Raw genomic sequence first — 24215 nt, 5'->3', positions numbered from 1 at the left:
CGAGCTTTCTGCGGATATCCAAAGAGGAGAGTCTTGGGGGACATTTCCATCAAGGAAGCTGGCGTCAATCAATTTTGTAATCTCTAATCAGCTGCATTCATCGTCTTCCCCAGACTCGTATTTGAGGCCTTGATCTGTCGTGTGAGGAATATTGACATCAGATGAACAGTCAAAACCAGCGTCCTCCTGGACAGAATTGACAAGCTCGGACAGGGATGGGCTGTCGATGACCAAGGATTGGGGAGCTTCAGCATGTAGGTTAGCCGGCCAGACCGTCTTCTCTTCTTGAGTCATGGTCAGGGCAGAACGTCAGCGTACAAGCGTTCTTGTGGACAATAGAGTGGCCTGAGCCTGGTGACATGATCAGTGCTTATTGCAGCTCCTCATTTTCCTGATTCAAAGGTTCCAAGGAGGTCAGGTGAGCTGGTAGGACTTTGGCGTGCTTGCTGTTCATGGTGATGATGTGGTAAGATGAAGATTTGACAAGCTGGGAGAAAGGGACATGCTGGTCCTTTTATATATTGGCCTCTTGGGAATGGCCTGGTCCTAGGTCAGCAGATCAACAATGTCTAGACCTAACTCGTCACGTAGATGCGCGCTGAGCTGTTGCAATCAAGATTCTGGTCACAGATGGCCAACAAGAGTTTGGGATATAAGTGACAGCCTATGGAAATGCTTGCATCAACATCCCGACACCACACCAGCTGACTTCTCTGTCGGTGAGGCGTATCTGCCCGCCATTACGATGGCATTCAAATATGAATGGACGCATCATCGTACACGGCTGACGTCCACGGTGTCAGCGCGCTCTTTTCCTTGGAGCCAATATCTATTGGTCAACATCTCGCATCGAGCGTTTGAGGGAGCCTGGTTGAGCGGAGTTGCGCCCACTGAGTTTCCTTGGTGAGATGGTCTCTGTCGTAGGTCTCGTCTATCCACCGCCACAGTCGCTTATCCGCGACGAAGAGTGGATTTAGCTGCGAAATGAATGATATGTATTTCGCGAGTCCTCGTCGTTCTTCCCCGACAGCGGAAAAATACTTATTCTCCTGCAACCTTGCTTCATTCTCAGGCTCGTCATCCTCTGCCAAGGTCGCCGACAAGAGCCTTGCTTCAGGCTCTGCAGATATCGACACCAAAGTAGCTCGAAGATTTCCATCTTTTGCTGGACTATTAGTGAGTCGATACAGTGCCTCTAGATGATGGAAGTCCTGTAAAGCATCTAGATTCACCAAGCGTATCAAATATGATGGCATATCGCCGATTTTCCAATCTTGTTTTGATGGTCGAACGCTCCGAGATCATGAACACTCCTCTTCAAACGCACTCCGAAAGGCGCCAACTAATGCGTGGTCGGCCAGTAAGTCTCTCGGGTGAGGCAGGCCAGGGGTGGACAGCAACTGAGAATAAGGAACAGTAGAGCAAAATGCCCAATCGATGACGCAAGTGATGTTTAACTCATCGTCCACGAAAATATTCTGAGTGCTAAGATCATGGTGGCAAGGGACTGGCGCGAAGAGAACATGGTGCCCCATCTCCAGTTGCTCGCTATGTGCAAGGAGGATGGAGACTAGTGACGAGTAATGGTCCGCTTCGTTTTCAAATGGACCTCGGGGTACATTTTCGATACTTTCGCGGCCTTGCAAAACAAAACTAGGCGATAGGCACTCCCTAATGCTGAGAGAAGCGCCTTCTTCTTGAAAAAATGATCCAATTTTATCAAATCTCAATCGCGATAGCTGGCTCGAGTAGTTCCCGAGCTGGCTTATAATCTTCTGTTTCTCGTTCAATTTCAATGGTCTGCCAGGCGCTCTGGAGTTTACTCGGCGGGATATGCAAGGTCATGTGTTCGCCAATCGTATGTCGAGAGAGGATGACCAGTAGCTTTGCTCATCAGGATATATGGAATACCGATCTCGTTTTCGGAGGTTGCACTTTGTCTGTTAGAACTCGCCCAAAGGAGAAGGGCGGTACTTGGGCATACCAATAGGAAAAAACCTCTGGCACAGGGATGTGCGTCTTCTCGCGTATGTATGTGAGAGTAGCAGCCTCGCTCGCCCAAAGTTGATGGGCAGTGTCGTTGTTCAGGGCGTACTTTGTCTTTGGGGATCGGAAAATCCATTCAGTGTCGTCATCGAACCGCAACAGAATTGCCCAATTCAGAGCGCCCTCCATTGGGCGTTGCGTCTCATCGCAAAAGCATGGTCGACATATTATCCGCTCTGCTAAGCGAATTAACAAGGTGAGATTATAAATCTTGCAAGGTAAAAAATGTTTCCTGTCCTTTGTTCATCCGGCATTGGAAATGGTAGATGATGATACAGCGAAGCTGACCTGACCTAAAAGTGGGCGGGGTGGAGGTGTCTCACAAAAAAAGGAGATACTCGTGCCACGCCCCACATTTGGTGGTTCATGCAAAGCCCTCAGGTGCTCAAGTTATAACCAACGGTGAAGCAAACAGCCCCCGCCGGAAACGACTACTCGTACAAGGCGCGACTTTTTCATTTAATAGTGTGTATTATTTACTCTGAAGCAGCTCATATTGGCAAGAAAAAGTACTAACGATCGCGTATATAGTAATATGTGTGAGGTGTTTCATTATAGTAGCTGTACTAGGATAACTCGACCAAGTGATACGACTAGATATACCTGTAGATATTATGTAGGGTAACATGCGATAACGCTATCGTAGTATTGGGAGAGCTGAACCTGTCAAGTGAAAAGAGGTTTACTCAAACTTGGAGACTTGCAGAGGATAGCGAAGACACGCCAAAATTGTTCACTTTATCATTATCAGGGGATCAAAATGTACATGCAGTAGCCGCTTAAGCTAGCTCTGAAGGGCAGATGTGGTAAGATGATGAGCCGCTGTGGCGTGTTTGACCCCAAGCGAGCTGATTTTGAATGACTGGTGACAAGATATCCGAGGCATAGCTTGGAGGAACGGAGACACCTCATGGCACACCAGTTCGCCTCCTTGCCTCCTTGCGAGCTACAAAGATACAGCCATGATGTCAGTTAGTCTAGTCCGAGATGCAATGTAACCCCTGGCAAGCGTTCACCCCTTCACTTTGCGCCCCCCACTAGAGTAACTTTGACGTGGTGTGCCCAGATATCCTTGCAGGTGGGATCGATTTTATCGATTCAGTATCCTCTCTCCATTAATCTGGGTACGAGGCGGACGAACCAACAGAGAGAAAAGAAGGCTCTTCATGAACAATGACCCACCCAGATGACTATGGAGGATATGCAGGCGATGAAGACGATATGGAAAGGACTTGATAATAAAGATAACATGACCTTCTGTACATTATATTTACTCTAGAATATTTACATAAACGAACTATAGAGTTTTGGGAGGGAAAGCCCAAACCGTCGAATCTACAGGGCAAAGTTTAATGGCTAACGAATTCAGAATTACCTTGAAGAATCCAAAGTCCTTGTTAATAGCTGCGATAAACGCAGCGATGCTTCGCCCCCCAAAAGACTGTAGGATATCTTCGACTGCTAATTATTAATTTCCTTCTGTGGATGGAAACTTGGCTTCTAGCAATGCACGATTAGTACAGGAAGACGAGTATGATAATAAAATACTCGGGATTTGGGGACTACCATGTGCTCAATCCATATGATGAGCCTCCGTATCTAGACCCAGAACCATCTTTCAAGCAACGAATGCCCAGCTTCTCAGACGGGTTTCCTGTTAAAAATTACAATAAACCGTCCCGGGACAAAAGGGCTCAACCTTACCAGCCACTAAAAAAATGCCTTGATTAAATTAGGACCCTAAAAAGCTAGGCTCAGTCAAGATGTCCTGCCACAGTCACGGATTGCACATAGTTGTGGACTGACAGTGTCTTCAAGCCGCGGCATTTTCCCAGATGGTCAAGACCATTTTACGATAATTGGTGTCTAGCCAGTACTAACTTTCCACACCCAGGATCGGCCGAGACCAGCAAGGGGCCGGAGGCTTGCTTCAATCACGTCTGGAAATACCTGTGCCTCAGGAACCACAAGCACGTGGCCTCAACTCTTTTCTCTACTCGGTTTCTATACCACTCATATGTGGCGTCGCTGCCGTCAGTAGTGAGGCGGAAGAACTGGTTACGCACTTTGGCTTCTTCGAATAATCTCTTCTTAGCGTTGTCTGTCTGGACTTGGGTGAGCTCCCCTGCACAACCCAATTGCCTCATTGCAATGTTGTGGAGGTCTATATATGAGAGTCAGCATGCAATTATGGAATGATTGCAAGTCCTTGGACTTTTATTTACTGGACAGAATATCGTTTATTTTCTCCTCGGCTGCGACAAATCTCCGAGGGATCCTGTATAGAAGATCTTTCACAAAGGCAGCTGCGGCCATTGCCGTATAGTTTCTGACCTGCAATTGTTGTCACTGATGATAGCCTCGATAACCATATATTGAAAGTCTCTGAAACTGCGTTGCTCTTGCAATTCTTCAATCGTCGAGTGGGCTTGTGGATGACCAGGGTCAACGACACCCTTTCTCAACGCCACCGTTGGGTTAACCGTAATCCTGACAAGTAGCATATGTTATGCCTGATTTTGCGCACAAACGACATGATCACAGCGAGTCTAGGAACAAGGATGACAGGAGGCCGTGCTTTGGGTGGCAGCCGGGGTAAGAGGAAGGTGCTTGATAGGTCTTCCGGACCTCTCCTGGTACCCAGCCTTCGCAAAAGGTCCATCTATTCGATTCCTATCCCCCCTTATGCAAAATTTTGCCTTCTCAGTCATACATGTGCATCCTTGTAAGTGGTTTGTTGCCGTTCCCGTGGCGTGTCAGTGGCCAACTGAGAATCCGGATATCAATAAGGACGGGAGAATCGTTTTAATTCTGAACTCTCACAAGATGGCATGACTTTTACAAGTTCGAACCATAATGGATCAAAAAAGGAATAAAAGACATTTCAAGGAGTGTATGTAAGCCTGACTCAAATGCCATAGTCATGACCAACTATTTTGATGAATAGACCCGCAGTACCAAGAAAACACCATGAACGAGGTGCGGCGAATCCTATGGAGTCGAGAAAACACATTAGCGTCAGCCAAGGCTCGCAGCCCATCCACTCGCAAAGCTCGAAGCCGGTGAAAAACTTCTAAAGCATCATACCAAGGGACGATAAAAAGACGTCCATGAACAAGAGCGCCAGGCAGCAACAACACCCAAGACAAACAACAAACATAGCTTCCATTCACAATCTCAAGGCTCACGGAAAAAGATGGTTCGAAGATGCGAAGGCACTATATGAAGCAGCTCACGACGACTGTAAAATCTTTGAGAAAGCGATTCCGCACCGACAGCGGAGGTTGCTTGATAGCGCAAAATACGCTTTTCACTGGCTACGAGAAATGCTAAGAAAAACTTCTTAATTTGGTAGATATTGCCAGTTCACTCGAGGCAGTAGATGTAGTGCAGCAGTTGCTCACTCAGCAAGATAGTAATGAATGACTCAGAACCCGTTGTTGATGGATGCATCGACGACCTATAAGGCGCGGTGACTTGCTAGAGAAGAGGCTAGCTCTCTATTAGGGCGCTTCATGTAAGACAGATGGATGTCCAAGTTGGTTGTTTACGTGTGAGCCTTGCAACGCTGCTTTCGCTACACCAATCGCTTTCAAAGGTATGAAGAGGGGCTAAACCGGTTGGAAGAGCACGGGTTGCTTCCAAGCACCCTCAACCTATCCCTACACATTTATGACAATCTATGATGACCCAAGCTCAGGATCTGTCTGCCAATTAAATATAGAATGACAGTCATTCACAACTTCTGAAAGGATTCTGTCCAATGCTTAGATTTCTTACACCTAGCCTGAATGTGGTGCATCCCGCCGTGTACATAGCCGGTCACATATTGTCGATGCCAAACTGCAGGGCGGGCTTCAAAACCACTGGGACCCTCTTGTGATACAGTAACCACAAACCCCGGCAAGCTGCTGCCACTGATAACTTCATCGCCTATAATTATTCAAACAATAAAAGTCAATACACCATGCCTACGGGTGACGGATATGCGCGTTCTCGAGAAAAGGGGTCGACAACGCGAAGTAAATCGGCATGTCGTTATCGCATTCCGTTACAACGCGATATTGGAGTCGAATAGCAAATCCCAAATTCCAGATCAGCAAGGCCATTTCGACAATTACTAAAGTGTCGGCAAGCTTTTTTCTCAATATACTTTGTCTTGAGCAATTGCAGGCGAAAAGCTTGAATACAATCACGAACGTTTAGGATGCCTTCTGGTCAGGAAACCAGGGGTCCGTTCTGATCCACCGCGGAATACAGCTGTAGCCAGTCTATGGATGGGTTGTTGATACATTATGTATCAAAAACAGCAAATGACCTGATCTACAGATACTCGAGATCCTCATGTCCCTGCCTTTCTAAGGAACTTCACCGAGAAAATCCTGATGAATCTCTTGATGGATCGATTGGACTTGAGCGATTCATTACTCGTTTGGCTCAGTCCGCTGACGCATCAGCTACAGCATTGATCTCTGCTCTTGTATACGTCCGCCGCCTTGTGTTGCATCCTCATGAGTCATGACACAGAGATATGCCCAGCAACATCTTACATTATTTTCCTCGCCGCCCTCATTGTGGCAACGAAATTCTTACACGACGAACCATGGGGTGGATTGGAAGGAAATAGTAGTATTGAGAACGTTGGATTCAGCACGCACGATATGAATACAGCGCAGAGGCTACTACTAGAGGATCTGAATTGGAAGGTGGCAGTGACTGAGAGCGATCTGAATAAAGAATTCGAGCGCTTTGAAGAAAGCTCGAAAATTGACACACAAACTGTTGATAGAGCGAGGTGGCTATTATTTGAGCATGTAAAGCAGAACGCGGCGCTGGCCGAGTTCGAACCGAAAATCGACAGTGTACTCCCGACCTGGAGTAACTGGAGACTTGGCGTCAATTTGGGCTTGTTTATCGGATTGTTGAATATCTCCCTTGTGTGGATTTTGGTCAAATATACACAGCATACAGCTCCCAATAGATATACTCGCTATAGTTGCTTCTGTTGTAATTGACTTCTCGATCGGTTTAATAGTGACGGAATGCTCTAGAGCGTGAACATCTTATTGATATAGAAATGTAAGAAATAAATTTGATTCCTCACGTCCGCCCTCGTCAAATCCAAGATTTGGAACGGATTAACGTTGAAGGTTTCATCCATGAAGGAAAAATTGCAATTGTCGCGATGAGAGTCAGTTGACCAAGACAGCATACATCCTGATGGGGTCCATATCATGTAATATGACCGAGGCTGCAGTTCATTGTCAATCAGAAGTAGGTCCTGGCCGAGCTATAGCCTATAGGTGAGTAAACGGGGAAAGGGGGCGCTTGAGGCTACCACTTTGACAACATCGTAAATGCCACACCAATGTACTTTCTGCACGATACAGACAGATTTTGCGCAGAGAATGGACTTTTGGCTGATTTTTTTGGCATTTCGGTTAGTTCCTGGAAAAACTCCCTTTATCAAACCATCGGGAAGGGGCGTCATTGTCTGCCGAAGCTATCCGCAGGCGACATTATGGACTTCGATTAGGCCATTGGACTATCAAGTGACGGAATAACCCGCCGCAAAACTGATCAGATTCATTTGTGCCTATCTAAGGGAGGTCACGGAAGGTTATCCACAAATTACACGTGCCATTATAGCCTTTGAACTTGAGTAGGTACTCCGTAATGCGACCACGCCCTCGACTCTTCGTTCATCACGCCCACTCCAGCTTCAGATCGTCGTGGAAAACGTCAACTACGATGGGCGAGTGCCACCTAGTTGGAGGAACGCCGCTGCCGGGTCCCTGCCCCAGGGTCCCAGTGCGTGGTCTTATCGGGCTTAGTCGACAAACGCGCCAGGAACTCGCGGGGCATTTCCATCGGAAACTGGCGGTTTCCACTCGGGCGGTGGTCTGGCGAGAGCGCCAGTGGCTCTAGCTGCGGGGGGTTTGGCCCCGCGCTTGGCAACGCCATCCCTGTGCGCGCGAATCGGCTGCAGTTGCGGTGCAGCGAGTTGCGCAGGGTTGCTTCCCCGGTTCGCGATGGGTGGCGACAGGTGAGCTAGAGGCCTGTTGGCTGGTGTCAGTGGAAGGCGGCCCGGGCCCCGTCGTGGTGGGTAATGGACTAAGGGGCGGGCGGCTGCTTTCAGCTGCTGGGGAATTTTGCCGCCATCATCATTCCTCGTCTGTGTGGTTCTGCTTGGCCCCGCGGCTGGCGAAGGACTTGCCTGCGGAACCTTCTCGGTGTTGGGTTCGATGGGGGCAATTTTCGATCGGGGTGCTGTTAAGCCCTTGCCGTCGAAGTAGAAGGCAAGCATCTGCGCCGCCGATGCCCCAGCGATCTGGATGCAGCCTTCCCATGGGCTCGAGGAATGATTGCGGGGCTTTGGCTTCTAGTGCGCTCAGAATAATGCCATAGTCAGACGTGTGGGGCGGAAACTCTTTGAACTGAGAGTCGACGGCAACGATGGTTGCGAAGAGGGACCACACATCCATTTTGGGGCTCTGTGGGGCGTACACCTTGCTCTTCCCAGGCCAGAGCTCGGGAGCCTGGTAATAGCCGGTGCCACAGATCGATTTGGCCAGCGAGTGGTGATTGGCGAACCCAAAGTCGGCCAGCTGGAATCGGAAGCCACCGTTGTCGGGCAAGGTGTAATAGAGAATGTTGTCGGGCTTCAAGTCCCGATGAACCAGATCCTCGCTTGCCAGGTAGTCGAGGGCGCTGAGCATCTGTCCCAACACGTCCATGCAGAGCTGTTCATTGTTGGGAATCGGGATAGTCCGCATAAACGTGGTCAGAGAACCTTCTCGTAGCGGCATAAAGATCTCCGGATTGGGAGTGTGGAAGTCTCGTTGGCCTAGAAATTCGATAATGTGCGGCTAGGCGTATTGTCAGCGCCACTTGGAACGAGTGGGATAGGAGCCGTCAGGGAACGTGTTACTAACGTGGCTTAACCTTTCCAGGACCTTGATTTCCCTATGGAGCAGGGCTCGAGCTGCATCAACGTCGCCGAATTTGTCAAGCTTAACCACTTTGATAGCAAATCTATGGCCTGAGATCTCGTCGACCGCTCTGTAGACTGTACCGAAAGCTCCCTCGCCTTCCACTTCTCGAATATGCGCGATATCTTGAAAATGAGAACCCTTCACCGTATTTAGCCTAGTTATGTGCCATGAAAGTACCTCTGAGTTACCGATTTCCGTCGGACGGTCACGCGATCGAACGTCCTGTAACAGTTGCAATGATGTCTGATAGTCTTGAATAGTGAGGGTTTTCATTGTCTCCTCGTTATCATATAACCAAAACAACTTGAACTCGTATAATGCAATGGAGATCTGATAACTCTGCTTGTAGAGAATAACACCATCGCCGGTGATTAGTCGTCCCGTTGCATTACCTTCTAGGACTTCCTTCCCTTCAGGACTTGGTTGTCCTGGGCCATTTGAGGCGCCGTCCTCCAGTACTGCAAATGTGACTGATGAGATCCGTTTCGATCGGACAGACAGAATGACAAGGTGGGTGGCAGGATTGGTCTCAAAAGCGACGTGAACTGCAGACATAGGATGACTGAGTTTGCTTTGCGGAAGAATCAGATCAGCATTTCGTCCGAGTCTAGTGATGACATGGCCTTGAGGGATGGACGAGACATGATAGCCAACTTCAAGGCCAGACGGGCCCTCACGAGAGCTTGACACGAATCGTTTATTGTCCGGGTGCAGGAGGGCCTCGTGGGCGACCTGATTGATTGGTACAAGATGGAATAGTGTTTTTGGATGGGGGGGTTTTTGAGCCATGGCGAGAGGGGATGGAGAGACAGAAGAGGGCGGCCAGGGAAAAGCGAGAAGAGGATGGCATCTTATTCCTGTAAGACGAGGCAGCTTGGCGTAAGACTTTTACTACTATCGAAGATGCGTGCAGCAAGGGGGGTAGTATCTCCTTGGTGCCGTGACAGTGCAACGAGGCATCAGTAGGGTTAGCAGACAAATAAGAAGCTGGATCCTAAAGGTACTTACTCCGTAATCACCTACCCAAATTACCACATAACAAAGGTCCCGACAAGCCTCTATATTACAAAAGGCTACATCACACACGTCAAAGCCCCAGCGCGGTTTGGACTGCTACAATGTTGCTTGAGGTCAGCACCTCGTGGAGTCGTGGTAGGGATGTTGTGAAGCTCCTGGCCTCGCTGCAGCCTCAACGGCACTGAAGGAATCGTGGCCAATGAATCATTATTACGGGGTTGGCTGCCTGACTGGCCCCATAAATTTCATTGCCCGGCGTTAATTCTTCCTGCGGAATATCCACAAAACTTCAAATCTATTGGCTTTTGTTTACTCGTGCCCGCCCCACTATTTTAGGCGTCTCGTTTCACTCGCCTCGATGACAAAACTTCAAATCTATTGGCTTTTGTTTACCCGTTGGCCAACAAACTGTTTTATCCACTTAGTCACTGACAGGTACATGGTATTTCCCACGGCGCGCCATTCCTACCCAACTTCATTGTTTGTTCTCTCGATGGCTTCCCGCCCCTTTCTTAACCGGTCTGACTGTTAAATCATGCCTCCCTTTGTTGATCGTGTCCAACTTTACGAGGCTGTGAGCAGCCAAGCCATCCCCGTCCTGGAGGCAATTGCAGCAAACGATCATCTGCGATCGCTCCGCCGCTTTGAGCGCGATGATCCTCCGCCCTACGTGTCGTCAACCGAGTCGTCAGAGCATGAAGACGTTGATCTCATCCCGCGACCGCGAGGCGGCCCAATGCCAGAAGAGCTGAAAGCCATTATGGAACAGCCTCTCACCCAGGACGAACGCGACGAAATTTCAGGTTTTATGCTTAAGCTTACACGTCCCGACGACTTTTATTACGCAGAGGCACATCGCGAACGAAGCCGGCTCGACCGCTTTCCGCTGCCCGAGATATTCTTTAGAGGCCTAAATGGCTATCGGCGTCAGGGTGTTATCGTTCGTCATCTCGTCAAGCGGCGTTGGGAGAAACTCGGCGTCTGGAATCCTAACTGGGGGTTTGCTGGGCGTAAGGTGCAACCCAGCGATAATTTCAAGAATTGGACGTGGTGGTGGCAACCTAAAGGGGCGGCCGACGACCCGGAGCGCAGACGCAAGAATGGGCGTGAGCTTGTTGCACGCGCCCTACAACTGCGCCAAAACCTGCGACGCGGCGAGCATGCTCCTGTTTTGCCGCGATCTCACCTGGGACAAGATACAACTGCCGCCCAAGCTGAGGCGTTCCTTATTTCCAGGCCGTGGTTTGTCTTTCAGATTGAAGTAGCTGAAGAAAATAAAAGATACAATCGCCTCTCCTTGGAAGATCAAAGACGCTATCCATATTCTGCCCGAAACCAAGTTCTCAAGTGGTGGCAAGAACGTGGAGACCGTGCACATGCCTGGAAGTGGCGGCACGAGTCGCCTTCCCCCGAGCCCGAAGACCTTGCGCCTGTTAAAAATATGAATAGCAGCCCGCTGGATGTGGCCGCGGATATGGAGTTCACTCCTTCCGAGATCGATGAGTTTGAGACCATTGCGCTCCCGAAATCCGAACAGCCCGAGGGTTTCTGGGTTATAGAAGAGAGCGACTGGCCACCATTCTTTCCTGGACAGATGCAAGACGTTGAAGCAAGGGTTAGGAAAAGCGAGATAGAAAGGCTTGAGAGGCTTGAGAAAGCAAGAGCTGAGGGGCGCGAAATACCGATTGATCCTGGCGTCAAATTCTGCATGGAAAAAAACTTTCCAGGACCGGGGCCGTCTCGTCTCTTCGCTCCGCCACAAGCAGTACAGCACGAAGTATCATCCCCAGAGGGGCATGAGGCATCCATGGAGCTCCCAGAGGACGCATCTGAACCACAACGAGACGCCGCTTGCCCTCCACCACAGAAGCGACGACGCCTGAGGCAGCAGCAATCACGAGACGGGGTGGACGAGGCCCAAGGCCTGGACCAACCCCCTCCGCCACCGCCCCGACGCAGTGCCAGGATCGCAGGCATGAAACGCCCCGCGGAGCTCTTACCATCGCAAATGGCACCGAACAAGAGACCCAGGGGCAGAGCAGCACCAAAGGCTGCAGCACCTACCGCCCAGCCTACCTCACGGGAGACGCGTCGCACCAAGACAAACCTCGTCCCTGCACGGCCCCTATCAAAGGAGGAGACGAAAACTCGGCCGAGGCGAGGACCGGGGCGTCCGAGGAAGGCGAGCGTACCAAGCATGCGTTCTACCGTGGGGACAAGACCCGAGAGTACACCGGCTCCGGCCGGGACGAGGAGCAGCAGGGCTGCGGGAACGGATGCGCCGGGTATGCCCAAGCGACGAGGGAGGCCGAGGAAGAATGAATGATATGAAGCAATTCCCCCGGATAAGAAAGACGTGGGAGGGTCTTAGGGGGGCGGGACGCGTTAAACAGCAAACGAGTGACGGGACTTGCGATCGACCCTGAGATATCTCCTCACATTTTCTGTTGACCAAGAGAAGGCGTGTAGTATAAGCTAGAGGTGATAGCAGGCTACAGACGAGAACAGGAAATACCTAAATTGTGCCTAAAAGTTGTACCGAGCAGGAACCAAGGAGCTCCCATGGCCGAGCCCGGTCCTGGCCAAGATGCAGAGATAGCCTCAAAGCGAAAATGGGTTGGGCAGAAAGGAGTCACATAGGACCCCGTTGTAGTGGGAGCCGATTATTCGGCCATGTCTATGCCATAGTACGAGACAATCTAGGATCCCTTCCAGTCTTGGAAAATAAGTTAAGTTTCCCATCCCTTGGCAGTATTTTCACTCCGTACATCGTCTAGTGCTAAGTTGATTTGTAATCGCCTACATAGCCCTTAGCCGACGGTAGCATCCTGAATATGGTTACGAGTCGATAAAAAAGGAGCTGTGACGATATTCTCCTAGACGCACAAAAAGATGTCCCATTTAGAGGCAAAAGTCTAGAGCGATGCCTGCTTGGCCAAGATCTGGTAAACCCCCTGTTGAGCACAACTGGCAAACCGAGGCTTCCTGCGCTCTAGGCTCTTTTCAATGTGTCTCGTCAATCACAAAATCCGGCGTTTGTCCATAAACTCAAAAAGTTTTCCCTTGACTGCATATGCGTCAGTTCCAACATTAACGGCAACCACATCTTCCTCCAAGCCAATAATGTTCCGCGACCGTTTATCGTAAATTTCTGCAGGACACACATTCAAGGAGCCGAGAAGCCGTTTCTAGGTGATGGTTCTTGGTCTTGATATAGAGGCCTATCATATGGGTTGGACACATGGTACTCCCAAAGCCTGAGTAGTCACCATCATATGTATCTTCCTAAAACAGTCGCACGGTACTAACAGCTCAAGTTCCTATCCGCAGCAGGCAGTATCTGGTTAGAGAGTTGAGAAAAAGGATTCTGAATATTTGTCGGTATCCCCACCATAGAGTAGTTTGGGTGTCATCTGCGTTGTCCACAATTAGGAGAATAAAATAGATTGTTGTTAAGGGGTTGAGGCGTACCAGCCTAAAACATCTGAGATCAATCGAGGCCAGGTTGTAGCTAGCATCTGCGGGTTGTTCATGGATGTAGAAATATTTGCATGACGATTGAAACACCTTCTTCAAAACGTCATTTCGATAAAAACCGAGCACCGCAAAGCTCACAGGTGCAACAATGGTCGCCGGTATCTAAATGCCAAAGGAGTTCGCCTGCGCAAGTCGAACGATAGAAAACAAGGACACAAGGGGCAGTGTATTTTGCCTGCTTAAAATTTTGGCTCAGGTTTGAACACTTACGACGAAGGAGGTGGCGTTTTAAATTTTTCCAATGAAGGTATGTTTAGGTGCAATGAGGGCAAGGGAACTTGCCGTTAGCATTCTTGACGGGAATAACGGTACTCTTTGTACCAGTACCAGCAGTAGCATGACACGGTTATTCTTTTGCTTCTTGGTAGTCGCTTTGAGGCCCTGCCATGAGAGAGATACACCGTAAAAGCAGAGCAGAACATAGCCAAAGGACTTCATATCATCTAGACGAGACCATTGAGTGCCCAAATGAGTGTTAATAGATGCATATTGGAAGAAGAGGGCATAAAGTTTCTTTGGTGCGATTGTTATTAGTTTAATTTTAATAAAAGTATAATTTTAAGTAAAGCTTAAACTTATTTAAAGCTTATTATTAAGTCTTTTTAAGGCTTTTATATTACGTAAAATACCTTTAAATATCTTCTTAAAATATTATTCTTTTATTAAAAGATTATAAAGTTATAAGGCCTAATAAGTATATTTAAAACGCTTATATTATATTATAAGTAAGTATAAAAGATAGCTTTATTATTTAATATATTAATTATCTTTTTTTATAATAATAATTATTTTCTTAAAGATACGTTTTTATAGCTTTTTAAGCTTCTTTAATAATATTACTTTTATTATTATTATTATTATTATTATTATTATTATTATTATTATTATTATTATTATTATTATTATTATTATTATTATTATTATTATTATTATTATTATTATTATTATTATTATTATTATTATTATTATTATTATTATTATTATTATTATTATTAATTTTAATTTATATACTTTTAAAGTATTAAAAACGATAGCTTACCCGCCTTAGGAAATAGTAGTCTTAGCCTACTATAGGTAGTGGTTTCCTTATCGGGGAATTCTTAGCCTCTTCTTTACTTAGCGCTTTTACATTGCCTATAAAGCAGCCGTTCTACTAACCTAGAGTATTAATAAAAAAACTACACTACATATAGTTTTTTAGTGTAGTTTTTAGTGTAGTGTAATTTTTATAGTTTTAATATAATTTAATTACATTATAATTATATTTATAATATAATATATAATTATAAAGGGAAATTTTAATTATAAATATAACGTTAATTATAAGACTTATAAAGTTATAATTAATATACTAAATAAAGCTAATTTAACTCTTTATAATACACTAGTTTTTATACGTATAGCTTATAAATTAAGCGAGTTATAATAGGTTAAATCTTAGCTAAAAATTAAGATTTACTTTTTTAAAATAAGAGATTAAAAGCTTAATATCTCGCTTAATATTTACATTTTAAGGTTAAGTTTTAAAGATTTTAAATCACGTGATTTTTAGCTTTATTTTAATATATAATATACTTATATAAGCTTTTTTTTAATAAAATTATCTTTATAATAAAATTTAAAAATAAAAAAGTTAAGTAAGAAATATAAAATCTATTATAATATAGGAATTAATATATGTAAGAAGAAAGTATAAAATATTATTTTATATAAAACATTTTAAGGTATTTAAATATATTATTTATAACTTTAATATATTTCTTATAACTTTAATATTTAATATTTTATATTTAAGTTATAGGGTAATATTATAAATTATTATTTTATAAGATATTTATATATAAATAATAGAAATTTTTAAATTTATTATATTTAATATATTTTATTAATAATAATAATATAAAATAATACTTACTTACTTAATATAATTCTCTTATAATTCCCTTTTATTTTATTTTTATTTTATTTTTATTAGTTTTTTAATCCCTATTTTTAGCTTATTTAAGCTAATTAATCCCTACTTATTAATACTAATATTAATAAGTAAATTTAACTTTATTTTAGCTTATTAATTATATTAGCTAATAATAGCTTATAAATTAATTAATACTATATATTACACTAATTTTTAAAATATAATATAATATAATAAAACTATACTATATTATACTATATTAAAATTCACTAAAAACTATAAAACTACACTACTTTTAATACTCTACTTATAGTATACTCTTTTACTTACTTAAGCTCTTATAATACTTAACTAATAATTATATAAGGCGTATTATAATCTTTTTTTACCTCTTATATTTATTTATTTTTATTACTTTATAAGAGTAATATAAGTTGAATATAAATTAATTCTCTTATAATATCTTCTTTTTATTCTTTATAATTCTTATTTTTACTCTTATTTTAAAATAATTTTAAATCTTATTATACGTGTTTATAGTATTTATTTATTAAGTACTTAAATTAATCTCTTTTATTCTTATATTAACTTAAAAGAAAAAAAGAAAATAATATAGCTAATATTATTAATATTCTTTTACTCTTTTTTACCTTATATTTCAAGTATTATTTAAAAGAGTTTATTATAAAAGGTAACTTTAATAAGAATAAGATTTTTAATAGTAAAAAGCTTATTAATTTTTATATGTAATATTATAATTAATTATTAAATATTAGCTATTATAAATATACTTTTAATTATAATATAGCTTATTAACTCTATTATAAATTTATAATACTTTAAGGTAATATAATTAAAAGTTAGATATTTATTATAAGGTAGTTAGGGAACCCTATTAACCTGTAACGTAATTAATAATATTACGTGAAACGAGAGCTTTAAGATTATATCTCTTATATCTTATATAATTAAAAAATAAAATAAGCTTTAATTATTATAATATAATTACTTTTACTTTAATTACTTAACTTTTAATCTCTCTTATAATCTTATAATTTTTAAAGCTTTTTAAAAAGTTATTTAATTAAAATAATAAAGATAAGTATTTAAAAAACTCTTATTTTATAGGTACTTTTACCTTTAATAATAAAGAATTTAATAAAATTATTAAGTATTTAAAAGAATATAATAGCTTTAAGTAAAAAGAAAATACTTAAGTAATTAAATAAAGCTATTATAACTCTTTAAAATTAAATTACTTAATTAAAGAAGCTATAAAAGCTTTAAAAAAAAAAAAAAAAGCTATAAAAATTAATTCTTAAAATTACTTACTTAATAATAAAAAAGAGATATAACTCTTATAATTTAAAGAAAAATAATAATTAAAAAGTATAAGTTAAGAATATTAATTCTTTTTATTATTTAATAAACTCTTAAAAGTATAAGATTTAAATAAATAACTTAAATTATACTTTTAATAAAGTAAAATATAAGTATTATAAAAATTATTAAAAAATTCTTTTTACCTTAAATTATATAAACTTAAAATATAAGATAAAATAAAATTAATACCTTAATAAATAATTAATAAATTAAAAGAAAAATCTTGAGAATAATTAAAATATATTTTAAAATTAAACTCTTATACTTTTAAAGAATATAAAAAATTATAAGACTTAAATAATTATATAATTAAAATAAGTAAAGTAATATAAAAATTAAAGCTTTTTAAACTTTATTATTTACTTAAATTTATTAAAGAAATACTTAAAAAAAGCTAATAAAAAGTTATAAGTATTTACTCTTTTTATTAAATTATAACTAAAACTTTAAAATTATATAAACTTATATACTTTAATCTTTAAAAAAACTTAAAAAGAAGTAATTTAAATTACTTAATAATTTTAAGATATTATATTAAAGAGAAATAAGTAAAAGATTAACTTATTTTAATTAAAAAGCTCTTTACAAATACTTTAATAAGAAAGAAGTAATTTATTAAAAGCTTACTTTAATAATAAAAGATTCTTATAATTAAATTATTATAATTAAAACTTAAACTTAATTAAATAAGAAAAGCTATATTATTATAATTATAATAGTAAAAATTACCTTTAACTTACTTATAATAAATTACTTAAAAATAATTTAAATAATTAAAAAAACACTTAAAAATTAAAGTAATTACCTTTACTTTAACTTTAAGTTATAAAGTATTAATAAGCTAATACTTTAATATAAAGGTTATTATATATAAGTGTAATATTATAAAAATCTACGTTAATTTTAATAATTATATAATACTTAATCTTATTAATATTAACTTTATAAGATAATAAAAACTATATTAAATAAAGGTAATAGCTCTTATTTTATAATTAATTAAAACTCTTATAATTTCTTAATATAATATATATAAAGTACTTATTTAAGCTATTAACTTTTATAAGTATAAATGTACCTTAAAACTATTATATATTACTATTAAAAGGGACTTAAACTTAAAGGAAAACCTTATCTTAATAGGGATATATATACTAGTTAAATAAAAGATATATATAATTATATATAGTGTATAAAGGAATTCGGTTATATATTATAGCGAGAAATTTAACCGTATATTACAGCTAGAGCATTAAAAGTAGTGTAGTTTTATAGTTTTTAGTGATTTTAATATAATATAATATAATATAGTTTTACTATATTATATTACATTTTAAAAATTAGTGTAATATATAATATTAATTAATTTATAAGCTATTATTAGCTAATATAATTAGTTAGCTAAAATAAAGCTAAATTTACTTACTAATATTAGTATTAATAAGTAAAGATTAATTAGCTTAAATAAGCTAAAAATAAGAATTAAAAAACTAATAAAAATAAAATAAAAATAAAATAAAAGGGAATTATAAGGGAATTATATTAAGTAAGTAAGTATTATTTTATACTATTATTATAAGTAAAATATTTTAAATATAATAAATTTAAAAATTTCTATTATTTATATATAAATATCTTATAAAATAATAATATTTATAATATTACCCTATAACTTAAATATAAAATATTAAATATTAAAGTTATAAGAAATATATTAAAGTTATAAATAATATATTTAAATACCTTAAAATTTTCAATATAAAATAATATTTTATACTTTCTTTATATATAACATCTCCTATATTATAATAGATTTTATATTTTTTACTTAACTTTTTTATTTTTAAATTTTATTATAAACAAAGTTTTATTAAAAAAAGGCTTATATAAGTATATTATATATTAAAATAAAGCTAAAAATCACGTGATTTTAAATCTTTAAGAATTAACCTTAAAGTGTAAATATTAAGCGAGATATTAAGCTTTTAATGTCTTATTTTAAAAAAGTAAATCTTAATTTTTAGCTAAGATTTCACCTATTATAACTCGCTTAATTTATAAGCTATATGTATAAAAACTAGTGTATTATAAAGAGTTAAATTAGCTTTATTTAAGTATAATAATTATAATCTTATAAGTCTTATAATTAACGTTATATTTATAATTAAAATTTCCCTTTATAATTATATATTACACTATAAATATAGTTATAATATAATTAAATTACACTAAAACTATAAAAACTATACTATATTAAAAACTATACTAAAAAACTATATGTAGTATAGTTTTTTTGTTAATGCTCTAATTATAGCTTAACTTAGCTAGTAACGTAGCCTCTAGTCACGTGTACACGTGATATGTCACGTGCTACACAATTATATAACTAGCTTTTTAAAGCCTTCCTAGAAAAATAGAACCTTAACTTTCTTAGCCCTCGTAGCTATTATATTTACTAATATTTTAACTAATATTTTAACTAATATTTTAATTGATATTTTAACTGTTATTTATAATTCTTTACCTTATATGTGGTTTTTCCCTATATAAAATAGCTAGGAGTAATAGTATAAGTTTTAAAGAGAGAGCTTTTTACTAGATAATCCCTATAAATTTACTAAGAAGTACTAGAATATAACTTAAATTTACGCTATTATTAGTATATTTAAGAAAGACTTTCTTACCTTAAAAGGTAAAGAGCTAATAAAAGGGTATAATTTTATAAATAATATTCTAATAAAGCTTTATAGCTTTAAGAATATCTTTATAAATAATTATTTTAAGACTTTATTATTATATAAGAATATTAATTATAATATTAATCTTTTACCTAATATTATATTATCTTATAAATTTATTTATTTATTATTTTAAGTTAAGTTAAAGAAACTTTATTAATATATTAATAAAAACCTAATAAATAAACGAATAAAACCCTTAAAAAGCCTAATTAAAGTATTAATTCTATTTATATTTAAGAAAAATAAAACTTTAAGATTATATATAAATTATAAGGGATTAAATAAAGTAACTTAAAAGAATTATTATATATTACTTTTAATTTTAAAGCTACTTAATAAATATTAAGAGATTAAGTTCTTCTTAAAGATTAATATTAAGAATATTAATTATAAAATATAAATAAAAAAGAGAAATAAGTGAAAAATAACCTTTTAAATCTATTATAAGTATTATAAATACTTAATTATACTTTTTAATCTTATAAACGCGTTTATTACTTTTTAAAATTATATTTATTAAGCCTTATAAAAGCTAATTAATATTATTTATATAATATATTTAAATAATATTTTAATCTTCTTAAAAATAAAAGAGAAATATATCTCTTATATTACCTAAATATTAAAATAAATATAAGTAGATAAGCTATTTATAAAGCTATTTAAGTATATCTTTTATTAAATTTTCATGGAATTTTTAAGGTTTATTTTATTAATTAATAGCCTTTTAATAGATTTAAAATAAGTATAAATTATTTAAGAATAAAAAGAATTAATTACGTATTATAAGATATAAGTATTCCTAAAATTCTATAACTTTTATTAATAATTTATATAAAGTTACTTTAAGATAATAGTACTCTTAAATACCTTATTAAAGAAAAGCTAAAATAATAAAAAGCTTAATTATTTAACCTTTATAAGTAAAGAATAATTAACGTTTAATTATTTAATAAATACCTTTATAAGAGTCTCTTTTCTTTAATATTATAACTTAAGTTAAGTAATTTAAATTAAAATAAACGCGTTTAACTTTATAATAATTAAAATTCTCTTATAATTAAATAATAAGAGATAATATTATCTTATTATATTTTAATCTTAAAAGTTCATAAATATTAAAAGAAATTATAAAATATTAAACTAAAAATTATTTATTATAATAGAATTATTTAAATATTAATAATATTATATAAAAGAGATAATAAACTTAATTAAAGTTTTATTAAATTATTATAATCTTTAAATATTTATAAGATAATTTAAGTTAAATAAGTATTAAGCTTATTAATATATATTCTTATTACCCTTTAACTTTATTATTAAGTATTAATTTAATAAAAGTAATTTAATAAATAAGCTATTAAAGTAATTTAATTATAAAGGTAAAGTTATATTTAATAAAAAGCTATTATTAAACTTATAAAAGAAGCTAATAATTAGGCCTTTAAATGTATTATATTTTTTGTATTTTTTACTATACTATATTATATTATATTATATTATAATATAATATAATATAATACATAAATGAAATACCTATAAATATATTATTAGAATATTTAATAATAAATTTTAAAAAATATATAATAATAATAGAATTTTTTCTTATTATAATAATATAAAAGTTATACTTAAAAGTCTACGTATTAATAAAATATTTTACTTTAAAAATAGAATAAATATAAAATATTATATAACTTTTTATATAAAATAAATAAAAAAATAAGGTTTTTTTTAAGCTTTATAAGAACGTTATATTATGTAAATTAAGTAAATATTTTTTAAATAATATTTTTTACTTATATTATATATAAAAAACTAAAAAAATATATAATATATATTAATTATTTTAAAAATAATATTAAATAATAAATAAAAATATATATATAATATAAGATAATTATATAATAATATATTCTTAATAATATATATTCTTTTATTTTTCTTTTATTTATTACTAATTTAAATTATTTATTATACTTTATATTTTAAATATTTTTATTAATATAATATAAATTATATATAAGTTATATATTATAAAATTCTTTAGCTTTTTTTATATTTATTTATATATTTTATCATTATAAGATATTTATATATACTTATATATATTTACATATACTTATATATATTATAATATATATATATATATATTAACTTTTACTCTCGCTCTCGCACTATAATACTAGCTTAAGATCGCCTTTAAAACGAAAAATAACCTAAGATTTAAATTCCTTACACTTAATTACCTCTTATTATAATATTATATTAAGGCTATAATAGAGGTAATATAAAGAATAAAATGCTAATAGTAATAAATAAAGAAGAAAGAGAGCTTATATAAAGCTATTATTACTTAAACGTAAAAAGAGAATAGTTTATAAAATAAGTATTATATAACCTTAAGTTAAATGTAATTTAAGATAAACTTAATAATAAAAAACGCGTTATTTATAATAAATTAATTAATCTTATTTTAATAGCTTTATTAAAGTGTATATAAAAACTATTAAAGAAGTATACTACTTAAAAAGTAATATAATATTACGTTAAAGCTATAACTATTATTAATAATATTTTAATTATAAAAGTATAGCTTTATAATATAATTATAATTATAATATAAAAAGCACTTTATAGTATTACCTAATAAAGAACTTAAGTAAGTATTATAATTAGCTTAATTAAAGCATAAACCTAAAAACCTCTTCTCTTAATTATTTTTAATTACTAGTATTATAAAATTATTATTAAAGGTATTATAATTATAAAAGCACTTTAAAATTAAACTATTAAAGATATAATAAAAGCTATAAATTAAGCTTTAAGAAGTAATATAATAATAGTTACGTATAAATTACCTAATAAAAATATAATTATTATATTTTAAAATAATACTTTTTTCTTTAAGAAAAATATAAATTAAACTTAAGTTACCTTTAAGCTAAAAGTAATAATTTATATAAGAATTCTTAATATTATAATAAAGGCCTTTTTTATTTAATATATTAAAAAAAAAGATCTTATAATTAACCTTAATAAGAAAAATAACGTGAAAATTATACGCGTTATAACACGTTACTCTTAAAGTAATATTATAATATAAACGGTTTTAATTTTAAAAGTTAAAGAGATAAAGTAAGCGAATAGGTTATATTAAACTAGACTTATATATAAGGTTAAAATATTTAATATTAAACCTTATAATAGCACTTTTAACCTACGCTAATATTATAATTATTATAAGATAGGCTATATTATTAAATATTATAAGATAATATTAAGGTATAATTAATATACTATTACTTAATATAAAGATAAAGAAGAAAGCTACCTTATTATTATATTAAATATTAAAGAAAAGTACGTTCTTTACTTTAAGGTATATTTAACTTAATTTTACCTTTATCTTATATTAAAAAAACACTAGAATAAAGTTAAAGAAGTATATATAAAATACCTAATAAGGTTTATTAAGCTATATTATAATAATAAATACTATTTAAGATTAAGGGCTAAGAGTAACCTATTCTTAGTAAAAGATTAATCTCTTATAAAGAAGAGAGAGCGCTTATTAGAAAGCTATAATTATTATAATACTATTAACTCTTAATTAAATAAAATATTATAATATATTAGCTGCTTTTTAGCTAATATCCCTTTAATAGAAGTATTAATTATAGTTATTTAACCCTTTACCTAATAATAATAAAAATTCTTTATTAAAATATTAATAAAAAGAATATACTTATATATATAATATTATAATATAACCTTAATATTAATTTAATAATAATATAAAAATAAGAAATAATAAGGTATAGCTAGCCCTTTAACTTAAAGCTTAATAAATATTACCTAGTATATTATAAAGAAAGAAACGCTATATATATTAATAAAAGATATAGCTTTAACACGTAAAAGGCTTAAAAAGAAAAGAATTAAAGTTACGTAATACTTAAAGATATTAATATTTTTTCACTTTATTTAAAGCTATTAAGCCTTAATTAATAAATATTACTAATAAAATTAAAGATAATAAAGCCCTTAAATTAAAGCGTTTTTATTAGTAATTTTAATTAAAAATATCTATTATTAAACGCTTATAATAGAATATTTAATAGAGTAAAGAGACTTTTATAAATAATAGAGTAATAATAACTTATACTTATTATACTATATAGGAAATTTACTTAATAATATTATAATTATAAGAATAGTACTATAAACCTAATGTAAGCTATAAGAAGCCTTAAAGTAATATACTTAAGCACGCTTAATATAATTAAATTTAATTATATCTTATAATTAATTAATATTAACTTTAAAGAGAAAAAGCTTATATTAAATACCTTATTATTAAGATATATATAAAAGAAGATAAAAGATAACTTAATAGCTATAAAGATATAATATTACCTTAACTTAAAGATAGCTTTAATATTAATTTAAAACTATTAAAAGATTAATAAATATGTAAATTAACTTATTAAGTAATTATAAGAAATCGCTTAATTAATAGCTTTAAAGAAAAGATAAAGTAAACTTAAAGAGAAATTCTAATAAACTAATTATATA

At 34.8% G+C, this 24215-nt stretch overlaps 5 protein-coding genes across 5 annotated transcripts; 1 reads left to right on the top strand and 4 right to left on the bottom strand.

Moving 5' to 3' along the window:
- Positions 1–87: 87 nt before the first annotated feature.
- J3458_000729 (uncharacterized protein) lies at positions 88–361 on the bottom strand (the record flags this gene model as incomplete). The annotated part of the gene is made up of 2 exons (XM_066116301.1): positions 88–245; positions 319–361. The coding sequence occupies 2 exons, from the start codon at positions 359–361 to the stop codon at positions 88–90; spliced, it is 201 nt and encodes a 66-aa protein (XP_065978183.1).
- A 1458-nt stretch (positions 362–1819) lies between these two features.
- J3458_000728 (uncharacterized protein) lies at positions 1820–2175 on the bottom strand (the record flags this gene model as incomplete). The annotated part of the gene is made up of 2 exons (XM_066116300.1): positions 1820–1934; positions 1985–2175. 2 exons carry the CDS (start codon positions 2173–2175, stop codon positions 1820–1822), a joined length of 306 nt encoding a protein of 101 aa, XP_065978182.1.
- A 1805-nt stretch (positions 2176–3980) lies between these two features.
- Positions 3981–4362, bottom strand: ANKRA2 (Ankyrin repeat A protein 2; the record flags this gene model as incomplete). The annotated part of the gene is made up of 2 exons (XM_066116299.1): positions 3981–4210; positions 4272–4362. 2 exons carry the CDS (start codon positions 4360–4362, stop codon positions 3981–3983), a joined length of 321 nt encoding a protein of 106 aa, XP_065978181.1.
- A 2934-nt stretch (positions 4363–7296) lies between these two features.
- On the bottom strand, positions 7297–10187 carry J3458_000726 (uncharacterized protein). Its single transcript, XM_007812871.2, has 2 exons — positions 8982–10187; positions 7297–8915 (listed from the first exon to the last, which is right to left on the bottom strand). Exons 1-2 carry the CDS (start codon positions 9828–9830, stop codon positions 8211–8213), a joined length of 1554 nt encoding a protein of 517 aa, XP_007811062.2. The 5' UTR covers positions 9831–10187; the 3' UTR covers positions 7297–8210.
- Positions 10188–10418: 231 nt separating this feature from the next.
- Positions 10419–12384, top strand: J3458_000725 (uncharacterized protein; the record flags this gene model as incomplete). Its single annotated transcript, XM_007812870.2, has 1 exon — positions 10419–12384. Exon 1 carries the CDS (start codon positions 10594–10596, stop codon positions 12382–12384), a length of 1791 nt encoding a protein of 596 aa, XP_007811061.2. The 5' UTR covers positions 10419–10593.
- Between the last annotated feature and the right edge of the window lie 11831 nt (positions 12385–24215).

This window comes from Metarhizium acridum (genome assembly GCF_019434415.1).
Source record: "Metarhizium acridum strain ARSEF 324 chromosome Unknown scaffold_1, whole genome shotgun sequence".
Lineage (NCBI taxonomy): Eukaryota > Fungi > Ascomycota > Sordariomycetes > Hypocreales > Clavicipitaceae > Metarhizium > Metarhizium acridum.
Note: the sequence above shows the minus strand (reverse complement) of the source record. Positions and strands in the feature narration are given on the sequence as shown.